The sequence below is a fragment of the Clytia hemisphaerica genome, unplaced genomic scaffold (assembly GCF_902728285.1).
Source record: "Clytia hemisphaerica strain Z4C2 unplaced genomic scaffold, Clytia hemisphaerica genome assembly, whole genome shotgun sequence".
Classification (NCBI taxonomy): domain Eukaryota; kingdom Metazoa; phylum Cnidaria; class Hydrozoa; order Leptothecata; family Clytiidae; genus Clytia; species Clytia hemisphaerica.
In genome coordinates, this window is record NW_027103282.1 from 418,271 (window position 1) to 434,006 (window position 15,736).

Here is a 15,736-nt window from a genome sequence, read left to right on the forward strand (position 1 = left end):
TTCTATGAATTAGTTTCCAGTCTTACTCTAAGGGATCTAATAGTAAACGGGGTCCAAATAAAAGGGGGGTCTGAAATAGTTGGATGGGGTCTATTAAATTATTAAATATAGCCTTGCTTTACGTCTTATTTCTCAAAACTTTAGTAGTATGCGTTTCTCCAATAACTTTCAAAATGTTTATCTACCTCCTTTTTCTGTCGGCCCCTTGCTCTCACAGTTAGAAAGAACCTTTCTAGCGAAATCCAGTCGGGCTGGAATAATATCACGCAGAAAAAGTGAGCGTAGGAGTTAGGTAAGCGTAGGAAGACATATTGTCGGTGGTAAGGGCTGAAAGTCTGTTAATCAGCAGCCTCTTACCAACTTTTTCTCGTTCTTCTACGCCGCTTCTATTATAACAAACGCCCACTGCGTATATGTTCCCGCCCTCTGACATGATTACTTTAAGGGAAGAAACTTTCGCGGGCAGAAAGTTTCGCGAGACCGAAAAGTCAGAAACTTTCGCGGTTTTTTGTGAATGTTCAATTTTAGTAGCAATAATTTTCACGAGTGGCTAGGGAAAGTGAATGAAAAATTATTATAAATCTCATTTTTTTCTTCAATCGAAAGAGTGATATGCTAATAAATGAAAAATAAACCAGCTGCGCTGGAAAGTCAGCCCAAAAGGCTTAGAAGGCTTAGAAGTACAAATAAGAAATCTAGCTTTGTTTTAAAATCTGAAAAGCTTGAAAGAGCGTATCTATTTGCTTGAAACGTTCAGACGAAAAAGTAGTGGTGCATAGTGGGATCCGTCCAAAGCAGAAGTCGGTGAAACAAATTAATACCATTGCTGTATTGAATTTGAATTTCGCTCCTCAAAATGACAGTTGATGAATTAGCCAATGAAAGCTTGTTTTAGTTTCTCTTTTCAAACTGCCTGAGAAAAAAGCGCGATTTTTGGTGGTCCAGTCGTTTACTCATTTTTATTCAGTGAGTGAGTCCTGTGCTTGTTCAACTGTTAAAAATGTGAGTCCAAAATTGGACTCACAGCTCGAACCTGTCTAGTTTATATCAGAGATATCAGATTATAAAAAACACTCGACGGGTGTCTTTTCATGACAATAAAATAAAAGACCCAAATAGAAGAATTTCTACAAGTAGTATACAACTTAACATTATTCAAAGAAAAGTGATTTCTTTAATACTCACTTTCTCTATAATTAGTTCTCTTTCTTTATTTACAATGCAAAAGTATCTTTTATTAACTATTGAATATGACGCAAAAAAGAATCTTTTTCCTTTTTTTCTTATTCTTAATTATACGCGTCTTTTTAAAGTCTATTCACGATAAGTGTGCACTCTTTTTTCATTTACCTATAACTTTTGAAGGAATTCTTCGATTTTTATAAATTTGGTATCATTGGAAAGATGTTAGTGAGTGGAACAATTTGAAATTAAAAAATCTTTAAAAAAATTATAAAAATGAAGATGAAAATGAAGAAGAAAAAAATGAAGATCTTGTAGAAAAGTGATATGACTTTCATTTTCACTGAAGTGGCTCCTTGATTATCGAACATTATCACTGTGAAAAAATTTCTCAAAAATAATCATTCAGTCAAAAGATATCAAGCAAAGTTATAAGCTGATTGACGTCTAAAAACGGTGTTTTCTGCTGTTTTTTGCTGTTTTTTGGGGTCAATCACTTATCAACTTTGTATCATAACTTTTTAATGAATATATATTTTAGTAAAATTTCTTCACAGTGATGATCTCCTAAGATCAAAGAATCTCTCCAGTGAAAATGAAAGTTATAGCACTTTTCTACAAGATCTTCATTTTTTTCTTCTTCATTTTCATGTTCATTTTTAGAATTTTTTTAAACACTTTTTTATTTCAAATTGTTCCACTCACAAATATCTCTCCAACGATACCAAATTTATAAAGATTAAAGAATTCCTTCAAAAGTTATAGGTGAAAGAAAAAAGAGTGCACACTTATCGTGAACAGACTTTAAGTTATGTGTTTTTCTCGTCCTATTTTATCTTACTAAGAAAAATTATTTTCGCGCGCTAAGTAATTCCGAAATCCTGTTTCCCAAAAATAATCCGAAATCGGAATTAAAACTTAAAGTCTTAACGACGACGACCAGCGGGAAAAAAATCGTCGAACCGATTTGAAGAGTCACCTGGGCTGACTAATAAACTATTTGCACTTCCTCCTCCCATTCCGAATCCTAGTCACTGCGATAAAATTGATAATATCGACTCTCCTCGGCTTTTAAAATTTGGAAAAACTTTCGCAATTTTTAGGAAAATTTCATTTTTCGTGAAATTAACTTTCGTGAATTTCTTGTTTAATTTCTTACCTGGCAGAAACTTTCGCGAAAAAATGCCAAAAACGCGAAAAACACGAAAGTTTCTGTCCGTTAAAGTTTCTGCCCTTAAAGTAATTAACAGACTAGTTTGCTAGTCTATCAAAGTACTCAAATGGTCAGGATGAAATCAACGTAAATTTTTCATTTTTATTTTTCCTACCGTTGACGTAATTTTGGGGTGACACTGGATCCATGACCCAATGTATACACACTTACTTTGTAATCATTCACCATGTCTTTACAATCTCCATATAGACAAGGATCCGGTTTACAATCATTGATATCCACTTCGCATCGTTTGCCAGTGTATCCTTTCACACAATAACACTCGAAATCGGCAATTTTGTCCGTACAATTTATGGACTGGTCTATCATTATAAAAAAATGAGGTATTATCAAAATTTGTAGAAAGGTGTGTACATTGGGTATTAAAGGCAAACTTTTTCATATAGAAAGGTAACGTGCCCTTAATGCCCTTTATTTATACAAATACTTACTAAGACTTTTTTAATTCTTGCTCCCCTTTGATAGAGAGAGTTCTTTTGGCTCGTGTTTACCCGGAAACCATCGCGTTCTAAATTGTTCTGAATTTAGAACGCTATGCCGGAAACCCATTTTACCTAAGTGCAGTCCTGGAAAGAACCTTTAGGGGGAAAGCAACCAAAAGTCACAAGAAACAGAAATTAACGAAAATTCTGTCGGTCGCGATCACCAATGCTGAAAGAACCTGGAAAGCCTAAGCTTTACGATACTAGCTGTAAAGATCAGGAAGAAAAAGAATATTAAGCCTTTAACTACCACGGTCAAGTTTTTTAAAGAAAATCGCTAGTTCAAACTTTAAATACATATATCTCCGGATCTAGAAGGATTAGAAGCTCGTTTATAGTTCGTTGGATAGCTTAGAGTCTCTTCTTTCTTTTAGGAGCCTTCAGCGCCGCCAGATTTAGGAAGGGTGGGTTGGGCGACGGTAAAAGGGAGGGTAGGTAAGGAGAATTAAAGCAGTCAGGCCCGCTGCGTGGACCTGCCTGAATGATAGTAATGGTACCCAGTAAAAACATCATACTAATTTGCAAGAGGACAGAATCAAGTAATGCAGGGAAAATTTTCACTCGTTGACCAAAAATGATCAAAAAACAGTCGAAATGTTTTAAAAGTGGATTTTTGTCAAATTTTTGCATTTTTTGACTTTTTGGTATAAAATCTCACTGGAAAGACTCACTTTTGTTTTTTGTTTTATTTGCTTGACCATGAAACCCAATCCAATTCCTATGAGTTAGATCAAAAATGACGATTTCTAACTCAAACTTGACATGGTACTTAAAGGGTTAAAGAAATAATAACTCAAGATTCATTTCGAGATTTTAGAAGCAATATCTGCAGTTGATCAGTTGACGCTCTCTAATTCGACGTTCTACTATTCGATAGGCTCCCTCATTCGATGAAATTTCAAGTAACCATCAACAAGAAACTCTCATAAACGACGCTCACTTATTCGATAAGCTCATATTATTCGATGAAAATTCGATTCCCCTTGAAGATCAAATTAGAGAGCGTCATCTGTATATCGAAATCAATTTATAGAAACCAACCTTTTACACAAGGTTCAGCCGGAGTTATGCACTCGTTGATTTCACTGTCACAATTCTTCCCAGTATAACCTTTTGGACAGTAACAAGTATAATCTGCGATGCCATCGTTGCAATTTGCGCCGTTCTTGCAAGGGTCTGGATCGCAATCATCGATGTTGCTGCCACATTTAGGGCCTTCATAGCCATTCGTGCAATTGCATTTGTGATTTGCAACAAGGTCCTAAAGTGTAAAACATGAATGAATGATAATATTCCATAAGAAATGTTTTCAGTCTCTAACAATAATTCCCGGGGGGGGGGGATACTTTGGAAAATGGAAGGTACGGTATGTGCCACCCATAAGAGTAACTTTTTTGGATTTCCAAAGTCCCACTAAGGGTTGGAAAAAAGCAGAAAATCAAATTTCAGTCCTACTAAGGGTCAGAGAAATAGAAAAATTTCAACTTTTTACCCCCAGAAAGATCAAAATTTGGTCAAAATTGGTCAAATTAGTCACAATAAGAGTCGTAAAATTCACAAAATTTTCCTTTGTTTTTTCCTTTTTAGTCCCGGTAAGGGTCCAAGGGTTGAAAGTTGGGCGGCACCCTCCCCTTCCTCCGTCAGCTCGCAACCTTAGTACCCCAGACAATAATTTCACCATTATTCCTCCCACAAAATGGTTTATTTGAACATTTTTGCCACCGCAGGAAGCCTAAAGCTTCCGAGGATGGCATTCATAGCTTCACGCATAAGGAAGTTGGGCAAACATCTCATAATTTTGCGCGTGTTTTTCAGTATTTTAGTTCCGGTTAAACGGTGTACCGGTAACATTCTTAGCTTGACTGTATTTCTATTGTTTTATCATCATTAAAAACACTTTTCCAGATTTGTTTTGATCTGATTACTCATTTTCAAAGAAGCTCTATATATGTATTTTTATTACCTCAGGGAGTCGAATTAGTCGAATTAAGGGAAATTTCTTTTTTGTTGGGAAATTCCCTATTTAAACCACAAGTAGTTATTAACCGCTCTGAGCAAGACAAATTAGAAATAACTGCTCTTTCAAAAACTTGTCGTTTGATTATTACAGTAAAATGGCAGCTTACTACAGTAGCGTTTAGTATGATATAAATAAACTATTATACTATACTACTATACCATTATTTTGGTAATAAAAGAGATGACAAAAAAAACAGATAAATAACTTTATATTATCTCTATAAGAAGATATCTATGAGATATAGATACTAATATTTGTAGACTAAATTTTGCTTCAGATGAGATGCCATTCTAACAGAAGTAACGGCTATCAGTAACATTTCTTTCCAAATTCAACAACTTATTTGATCGTTCTTCTGCGGTGGCACTTTAATGAAAATTATGGCTAGTTGTATTATTGACCCGGTCAGATGTGCCCCAATGGATAACCCGGTGAAAGATTTATTTTTTAGCCCAGTGGGAGAATGAGTAAACTCTCTCAAAATTAGTTGAAATTCTTCACCCCCATCAAAACTAAGAAATTTATGGTGTTACAATAGTTAATGATTGTATTAACCCGGTCAAAATAAAAAATATAATATATATTTGAAAGTGGATTTTTTCCCTTACATTCAGAAAACTTCAAAATATCTTCAAAAAATTTGGGGCGTTCCAAAAATTAGTCTGGGGGTAAATGTCCTGGGACCAATTATCTGTGAACAATTGTACTAGGGGCAATTGTCTACTGATAATTGTCTTGGGGGAAGTTGTCCGAGGAGCAATTGTCCCGGAGCAATTACCTAGGGGCAATTGTCCTGTCAATGGTCATTCGAGGATAAACAAACATTTGTTTGCTATCTCTTTCAGACTATTTAGAATGCTATCTACATTGAGCAGTGTCGCAACACAAAAAGACTGTACCTCACATTTCCCACCATTTAAACAAACAATACCTTCACAATCGTTAATATCTATACAAAAAAAATAAAGAAATAAAGTAGTAGGTACTAGTTTACAACAAATCTTTCAGAAGAGACACTACTAAATCATGATAAGATTTCGTCCCAATAATCCGATCCTATGCAACATTTGTCTTATTTAACTATCCTAATATTTGTTGAACATTCAAGAATTTTGAAACCTTTGGATGATGTTCTTGGCTTTTTGAGAATGTTCTTAATATGTTCTTATCACCACATTGTGAATATTCTTGTGCAATTCCCTAAGAACTTGAATGTTTAAGAGTCCACGAAGCCTTAAAATGTTCTTAACTTGTGCATAATTTTGTAGCCATTGAAGCCTTATGTTCTTTATAGTTCGTTCTTATAAAAACAACGTGTAGAACTGAGAGATAGAAAAACAGACTCACTTTCAGAGCAATTCCTTCCAGTATATCCAAGATTACAGGAGCAGCGATAATCAGTGATCAAGTTGAAGCAATGTCCTGTTTTCCCGCATGGGTTGAATTTACATGCATTGTTCTCTAGAAAAGTACAAACAATTATATATTTCCACAGATGATTATGATGCTAAACTGACGCTGTTAGCCAAAAGTCTGGCTCTGACGTTTTTGATGCTATAGTGTTGGCGAGAGACCCGAATCCGTCGCTTAAGCAATCACCATCATAAAAATCAGAAAGTTAGGATTCAGCAAAAACGGGTTTCATCGCTAGGTTTCCGGGTTACGACGCTTTCCACTAATTTAAGAGCGGAAGGCCAACTGAAGCGAGAACCTGTTACAACCCTGTCTCACAGCCCCGGTGAAACTTTTTCCCCACAACAGGGATAAAAATTCTATTGTTCCAAGGTTAAAAAATCCAATGGGGATGGTTTTGGACTGCAATTTTTAAACATTGAATTTCGAATGGGGATGAAATCAAAGTCAATTTCTCAGTAGGGCTGAAATCCTAAGACATTTTCCCAACCGGGGACGAAAATTTTCCAGTGAAGCTGCGGCCTCATCGGGTCTGTGACACAGGGGTGTCCTGTTATAAGCTTATCTAAGAAAAAATAAAAGAATGATAAATATACCTAATTGACATTCATTGCCACTATAGCCTTGTTTACAATGACATTTATAACGATCTAATCCGTCGTTTGTACATCGTCCTCCATTTTGGCAAGGTGATTTTCGACATTTGTTTTTATCTGTCGATAAAAAGAATGTCTTTTATGTCAAGAGTTATAATAGAGTGGAGTCTCGATAACTCAAACACACACGGGAAATAGAAACTTGCTCATTTGTTCGAGTTAATGAGATTTCAAGTTCAAGTTATGGAATAAGCATAGTCCGTATAAAAAATTCCGGTCTGGAAACCTTTTGTTTATTCCATTGTTTCTTACCTGAACTTGCGTTGAGAAATTAGTTTGTTTTGCTCACTTTTTCATCACGTGATTAAATCTTTAACCAATCCCAAGAGGAGTACTTGGTAACGTGGATCAAAAACTGAGCAAATCGATTTTTGTTCTTTGAAAAAGCTAACAAAAAGTTAAAACAATAAGCTTCCAGACCAGGGTTTTTTATAAGGACTATGGAATAAGACATTGTTAAGTGAAGGGACCAGAGAACTTGTCCAAAGTTAAGGAGATGTTCGAGTTAAAGATCCCTGTAGTGGAGCTAAAATGTCAATTGTGTTTATACAGACTGTTTTAATAGAGAAAAATATTGTTTAAAAACAAAACTTGATGTATTTTTTTGTGTCGTATATTTGTATTACTATGCCTGTAGAACGGTGATTTATTGCGAGCGCTAGGCTCCAATAACGTGTCAATCATTAACCTTAACGCCTTAAATAAAACCAAAAGGGGACGGCGTAATTAGAGTCCATAGTACCTAACCATAGTACCTAACCATAGTACCTAACCATAGTACCTAACCATAGTACCTAACCATAGTACCTAAGCCATTGCTCATACTTGAAGTTTGGTCTCTTTAGTTGGAAACCCGTTGGAAAGCTAACAGTCATTTGTTGAAGAATTTATGTAAATGATCAAGTATACTTTCTCAAAAATATTGCGTAGAAGTTTAAAGGTTTAAAGAGTGCCTTAAAACCAAAAAGATTGCCCAATTAGGTGGTGTGCAAAGGACGTTTCACCAAGTCCTCTTTGAAAAGTGTTTTACCAATCCTACCCAAGACTTTGGGTGGGCAATGAAAAAAACTAATGAGGTATGATACTCATGATATGAGAAAGGGATGGCACGATAAGTAAAAAATCGTAACATCTATATTGCGTGAGTGACAAATAGCTTTATCTGCTTGACTGCGGTAGTCATGCAAAAAAACATTGAAATTTGAGCTGTAAAAGAAATTCAACGGGACACAGGGTCAAGTCAATAAAACCATACGCATTTTTTACAAACCACCGGATTTTATGACATGCCTTGTTTTTCATCATCTTACTGTCAACACACACACAAAAAATTTGATTGAAACCCGAACTATTAACCTTACAACGTAACAGAAGCAAATAAACATTTTACTTTCATTCATCAGGGAGTCCTATTATTATAATAAGTACACCTTTTTTTATAAGGAACCTTAACTTGGCTCCAAGCCTGGAGCTCCTTCTAAGTCTGTGCAGTTCCTTAACAATGCCTTAATTTTCAGACCATTTTCAGCCTCGAGTTCCTTATAAACGTGTTTCTTATAAAAAATACAAGTAGCCGAAGTGACATAAAGACCCAGCCACCTAACAATAGTCAAATGCTCGTACACACGTACACTTTGTACCAACAGACACAATTGGTACTTCCTATAAACTTTAATTTTAAAAAGTGCTGCTTCTTAAAAAACACACATATTGCAACACGAATATTTATCTGATATTCCGATGGTGGATTGGCGGCCACCCACGCTAAAGCTCTAAAGGAGCGGGCCAATTTCACTCCATCGGAGAGGAATGACAGTCGGCCTTTGATGGGTCGCATCCCTAGTCGGGTTCAACTAACCTTACACATGTAAAGCTAAAAATATTTCGGTTGAACCCGCTAATCCTGAAAATGAATCTCCCGCTGCAAAATCCCTGACGCGGTCAAGCCAAATTCTATAATAATAATAATAATAATGTTTTACAGATTTCCAGGCCACCGTGCATGCACATGGGCCTCTATAAATCGCTCATACATTGGTTTGGTTTATTACAAAGATTACTAAACCGATCTTGTTTTACAAAATATCTTTTTTAAATATAATCCTCCTTGAGGACTTCCTCGCACTCTCCATTTGTAATCGCTCTGCGGCATTGCTCGATTTCTCTCGTTTGCTTTACTTCTCCATTCTTTTACTTGGTCTCTTTCCATTATTGTTAAATCGTCTGTGATGCTCATGTTGGCGTACTTGTCGTACTGCTTCAATTCCCTTAAGTTTCTCATAATTTGTATTTTTTACATGCCCGCCATTAAATACAACTTTGATTGGTCGTGTACGATTTGATTCTTTACCAATACGGGAGACGTAAGTTGGCTCTGTGTTTATTTTAACGTCGTTTAGGAGTTCATTTACGAAATCATTTTCATCTCTATTGCCTTCTCTTCCACTCCATGGATGATGATGTTAGCTTCCCTTGATTGCTTTTCTCTCTGTTCTTCCATTTGTTCTTCGACCTCGACCTTTTCGCTGCGAAGTATTTGTTTCATGCTAGATACATTTAACTCGTCATTGGTTTTCGTGATTTCGGCAAAACTTTTCTTTGAATTTGTTTTCGTTTTGTTATCTGTAGGTTTCGCATTCATTGTATCTTCGATTTTAGTGGTAAGTTTAGTTTCCAGCGCTAAAAATTGAGCTTGAATTGTATCGGCAACATGGTTCCTTTCTTTAACGTATCCCTGACATCTAGCTTGTAATTCTTTAACCGCAACATTCAACTTTCTTTCATTCTCGTTTTTCACCTTGATAATATTTTCGCACGCTTCAATTTCTTTACGGCTATGTGTGCAGCTTTTGATTTTCTCTGATTGGTCCAAGATTTTTCGGTGTAGCTCTTGATCGATGGAACAGCAATTTATGCATTGGTATTTTCGATAGCCTTTATTCAGGAACATTTGTATTTGGTAAGATGGTAGTCCTGTGCATGCATAATGCAGTGTTCGTTGACATTTATGACATTCTAATCTCATTTTGTCGTCATCTTTTATGCAATTTTGTTCTGTACATCGATTTCATCTCTTGTTGAAATTCTGCTAGGCGATACCGTTTTTTGTTGAAATTTGGTCGTTTTTTTCATGTTTTTGTATTTTATTGTAACCTACACCTTTCAGATGTTGAAGATTTTTCCGACCTTCAGAGCTTAAGCGTGTCAGATGAAAATTTTTGCATCTGGGTGCCAGATGTACACGAACATCGACGTACTAATGGGCCGATACTGGGCCAATTACCGTGGTGTATGTGTACTCTCTCAACTCAAAATCAGTGATATTGAACCGATAAAAACTAAGCGAGAAGTAGTGCTCACAAAAGACGAAACGACAATATTTCAGGACCTTTTTAGCTGGGAAGTTTTTTTACTCTGCAAAATATAGTCAGAGAAGTGATAAAAGAAGAGAAACGAATGGTTTATAATCCGTGTAGTACCGTAAAATAAGATGATGCGATAACTTTTACGGTGGATAATATCACTGACCTTTATATACCCTGGGCCAAGTTTCTTAATCCCGGCCAAGCAAAATCTTTGATCGGAGTTCTTTGAAAAGTGGTACCCTAATTGTGGCACTACTCAATAGCGGTGTAAATGCATCGAGAATGCTAGATCTACTTTCCCTCGAAAACGTTTGAGGATATAGCGCAGTTAGACGTTAATGTTTTAACACTGCAATGGCTCCTTTACCAATTCAAAAAAAACTCGATCAAAGATGGCAGATATAGCTTGGTCCAGGGATATATACTCGGATATATAAAGGCATGAAGATAAAGGTCAGTGGATAATATTAATTTGAATATTAATGTAGTTCAGTTTATCTACTTACAAATATAAATGTCAGACTTTTTTTAATTTCAGTCGTCTAGCATAATGTAGATTGTACCTGAATCAAAAAACGTGGTCCGTGCGGGTTTTTACTATCTCAGCTGAACGTTATGAAGGCGTTAAAAATTTTTTTCTGTTTTGACGAGCCTAAAATAATTCAATCTTAAAGGCTGGTATTTTGTGAACAATTCTATTCTCTTAACCTCTAGCGCTGAGTAATTGTTGTAAGGATAGGTATGACGAGGTATAAACATAATTAACTTAAAGAATTCTAACCACTTCACGTAGGAAAGTAAAAGTCCTTTATTTTTAAGGATAACAAACAAAAAATCATATTACCCACGAAATTAGCACCTCTTACCACTATAAAGCAAAAATTCGTGGCATTTTTTAAGAACCTAAGAATTGGTATGTGGTTTGACGTAAACGTATGTTTGTTATTTTAGACTCTTGTTTGCTATAGGTATTTTCAATTGTTTGGCAAATAAAGTGCCTAGATATTATTACAAGTGTCCAGTAGAGTAGACAAGGGGGAGGGCGTAAAATTTGTGTAGGAGAGTAGATTTTTATTACACCGTAATTACTCTTGTCTCCCGAATAGACGTCCCCCCCCCCGCTAATTGCTAAGAGACAAAAAAATCCATCCCCCCCGCTCTTATTAAGACCCCCCCCCCCCCCCCGCTAATTAAATTTGAATAATTCAAAATTTTATTACAGTGTAGATAGACCTTAAACTTGTTAAAAATTTTCTTTTTGTTAGTATTGGTTCTTATTTTACGTGTTTATTTGTTAAAGTTTCTTTTTTGTTGTTGAAATTGATATCAGTTTAAAAAAATTCTGTCTTCAAATTACCCCCCCCCCCCCCCCCCCTTATTCCCCCCCCCCCCCCCCCCCGCTTATTAGAATTTAGAAAATTTTCCTACTCCCCTGCTTATTCGGACCCCCCCGTCTATTCGGGAGACAAGAGTATCTTTTTATATTGAATAGATAATTACAGTGTCATAAGAATTTACTCTCCTACACGAATTTTGCGCCCCTCCTGTCTACGATACTGGCGACCTCCTGGAATTTCTTCGCCTTGTCTTCATGATTTAATTGGTGCATTTATTGTCCTTTTATACATTTTTCCTGCCGTGAGAACATTTCTGTAGCCTGTCGTCACAGGTCTGATTTCATAGAAAGCTTAAAATGGGATGGTCGTTTTATTCACAAACACTTAGTTGTGTCTTGTGTTATTGATCTTGGCAACGATACGTTAGGTGTAATCAAAAATAGTCTGGATCTGACTCTTTTCTACCAGATACTGTTAGCAAGAGAGGCATATTACACCTGCACACCCCTTTCCAAATCTTGATGTGACGTAGAGAATTACCAAAAGTCATTTCGCGTAAAATAATTGTTTTCTCGATATTTTTTAGACTAGCAAGCTAGACGACAAATTCAGACATTAGTAGAAATAAAGCAAAAAGTAACGGAGGGAACAATTTTAGTCGTCTAGAAACCTTTATGCACCAACTCCAAACAAACAAAAAAGTGTCAATATTGCAATTGTAATTTTTTCCTGCTCAAAAAGAATTCTTGAAAAAAATGTGTGTGGATTTTGTGTGTTAAAAGTTTTTCTAGCCGGGGATTCGTCCGGAACACCAGATTCCTCCAGTCGTTTATATAGTGTAACGGCGCTCAAAACATGATTACGACTTTTCTACCGATCGAATTATAGTGCGATACTTGTTACGCAATGACCTCTCATTAATAATAAGATATAAGATATTTTAAGATGCAGGCAATGGAGCGTTTCCAAAACTAACACAGAACACCAATAAAATGTCTCAAAGTACCTTGTTTCCCTCTTCTTTGTTCTAATTTTATTTATTTCGAAATAAATTTTTTATTTATAAATTTTGGTTCTCAAGTTAATCTAGTACCCTCTTCAATTTTGTTGACAGGAAAAAAGTTGTACTTGTTTAAACGTGAACAAACATGTAAATTTTATTTTCTCACTGCAAAATAAAGATGCCAGATTGTATGTTTTTGCAATCGAAATTTTGCCTCCGGATTTAAAATTCTGAGTAATCGATTAATTAATTTGTATTTGCTAGCCTATAAAATACTAAACATAGCCCTTGTTGATGTATTTATCTAAGTCTATATTTGAAAGAAAACAGCAGATTAGCCAAACCTTATTGACCGTAGCCGCCAATTGCCGCGCTGGCATTTTTTCCCCTAATCTCGATATAATCTTTTTTTGACACCTTTTTATATATTGTCTATAGGTGCGAAAAAAGACTGGGACAGTTTTAGGGTGGTAAAACGGACAAAAAATGCCCGCGCAGCAATTGGTGGCTACGAAGGTATATTTGAAGAATGTCATTCACTAACCTTTATCACAATTAACACCTGCCCAGTCCTTATCACAAACGCAATCATTTCCTTTGACACAATAACCATTAGCTAAAACAAGAGAAAGATATAAAATTATTGCAAAGGAAGGTCAAACAAGCTCGAAACAAACTACGATAGAATCGAAGTTGGCCATCAGGGGGTACAGAGATGTGTTGCTGGACAGAAAACTCTAGTAGGATCATCATGCAAACTCAAAGGCACATTCTCATCAATCATTAAGGCTGGAGTCGAAGGGAACATTTTTCTCGAGATAGATAGACAGAATAAGGTGCCAATGTCGAGTTTATTGGACATGGGATATAAGAATTTAAAGTTTGAAATATAGTGATTTCTTTAAAAACTTAGAAAAAAAGGACCGTGTAGCACTCAAAGGTTTAATGTAAGTTTGATTAAAATCGTGCAATGAAAATTGAAGGAAATCTACGTATACATAGAAAATTTTAAAGTCAGAAAATACTTTACCACAGCTAGGATTAGCGATACATTTATCACACAACTTTCTATGATCTTTATGTCTCCATCCAGGCTTACAGCTGAGAAAAGTGGAAAATAATACAATCAAAATGTAGGGCCAATTCCTATGGAGAAGCTTTATATACCGATTTGGCAAAATCCAGTTAGGATCTCAATCTTGAAGCTGCCTGCTCCTAACAGACATAAATTTCAACCACAAAACAAAAACAAAGAAAAGCTATATGCAGGTCCAAACGGAAAATACTTGAAAACTATGAGATATCAAGAAGTTACTAAATCATCCTGTACATAGTGGATCTAGTGTCGCCTGGGGAAGGCTCTACTTTCTGTACGGATAGGCCCCGTAGCGGAAATACAGCGCTCTCCGGGTGTACGGAGCCTCTCCAACCCATCCAGGTTGCCTGTTTTCATTTGCTTTTTTAGCAACGTTATATAGTTCGAAAAACGAAATTTTAATATACATATTGTAGTTAAACGCTCTGTATATATTTTTAAGGGGCATAACATATATATACCAAACCGTATTGGTGATGAAAGAGAATTTAATAATATTTTTCTACCATTTCTTAGGAAGATGGCCGTTCGTGGGTGGAATGACGCCGCACGGAAGGTCTATATAAAACCTCTCTTTAAGAGTGGGATACTTTTTGTTACTTGATTATCAAACGTTGCAGAAGTTTAAGCCCAGGTTCCAATACTATATATAACTAGCCATAACTTTCATTAAGGTGCCACCGCAGCAAAACGAACACATAGAGTTAAATTTGCGTTCAAAAGGAATCTTGGCCCTACAAAGATTTTTGTTAAGAGTGACCTCTCATCTGAGAGAAAATTCTTTCAAATGCTAACAAATGTGTCAAGGGAGTGATTTACAGTCTACTTAGAGTGACAACCGTACCTTGTCTTACACGTTTTTTATAAGAAGAATTTCATAAGAATACGAGGCTGAAATTTGACCAAAACCTAAAAACAAATTAAGAAGAATCTGAGCCTCAGATTTCAGAAATTACTGAGAAGTACAGGTTTCCATTTTAATTAATATTGACATTTAAGCCAGAAAAACTCATATAAAATCAAGAGCAGCCCAGCCAGAATCATTTGACCTACTGGTTTTTCCTATAAAAAGCGTATATATCTGAAGATACTGCTCTTCATATGTTATTTTACTAATGTACACGTTTAACAACATAACTGTTCGAATACTTTGAGTAGAGTAATGAAGAGCGCTTAATAACTACTCTTGGTATAAAAAGGGAATTTCCTAGAAAAGGGAATTTCCTTAGATTCATTAACTCTCCAGGGATAAGAAAAAGACAAACTGAGATTGGGCTTTTCCAGAAAAAAACCGTATACCCCCTGTTGAGGAGGTCCATCCCTCTGTGGCTGGAAATGCTGCAACCCCCTGGAATTCCAGGCAATTTCAGGTTTAAATTTTAGTAAGATTTAAAAAGCTACCCCCATGGAATTCCAGTTATTTTTGATCGATTTTTGTATCTCCCTATGGAATTTCGCCACATATCAAACCTTACCCCCTTGGAACGGAAATGGACCTCCTCAACAGGGGGTATACGGTTTTTTTTTCTGGAAAAGCCCATTTCAAAATGAGTAATCAGATCAAAAAGACTCCGGTAAAGTCTTTTTGATGATGATAAAACAATAGAGAGACCGTAAGACAAGAATGCTACCGTTAAGCAGGACTAAAATACTGAAAAACGCGCAAACGCAAACGCAAAATTATGAGATGTTTGCCCAACTTCCTCATGCGTGAAGCTATGAATGCCATCCTCGGTCGCTTTAGGCTCCCTGCAGTTGCAATTAATCGCTGTCGTGGTCAAGAAATAAACCATTTTACTCATATATAATTTCTAATTAAATCTCAAAAAAAATAAAAGGCATCTATGTTTGTTGTAAAAGTTTTCTGAATGAAGTTTTTTTAGCAAGAAATCTAATCCAATCCAGGCATGATAAAGACTACCCACGTACCCAGAGCCACTTGCACCAC

General features: G+C 36.0%; 1 protein-coding gene across 1 annotated transcript in view; it reads right to left on the bottom strand.

The window, feature by feature from the left end:
* Positions 1–15,736, bottom strand: part of LOC136804360 (fibropellin-1-like) — a 38,990-nt gene that overhangs the window by 17,777 nt on the left and 5,477 nt on the right. The window contains exons 6-12 of the mRNA XM_067061076.1: positions 13,723–13,793; positions 13,237–13,308; positions 6,928–7,044; positions 6,266–6,379; positions 5,818–5,867; positions 3,940–4,159; positions 2,567–2,718 (exon numbers count right to left, since the gene is read on the bottom strand). Of these exons, the coding sequence (XP_066917177.1) occupies positions 2,567–2,718; positions 3,940–4,159; positions 5,818–5,867; positions 6,266–6,379; positions 6,928–7,044; positions 13,237–13,308; positions 13,723–13,793 (796 nt within the window). The remainder of the gene's footprint in view (positions 1–2,566; positions 2,719–3,939; positions 4,160–5,817; positions 5,868–6,265; positions 6,380–6,927; positions 7,045–13,236; positions 13,309–13,722; positions 13,794–15,736) is intronic.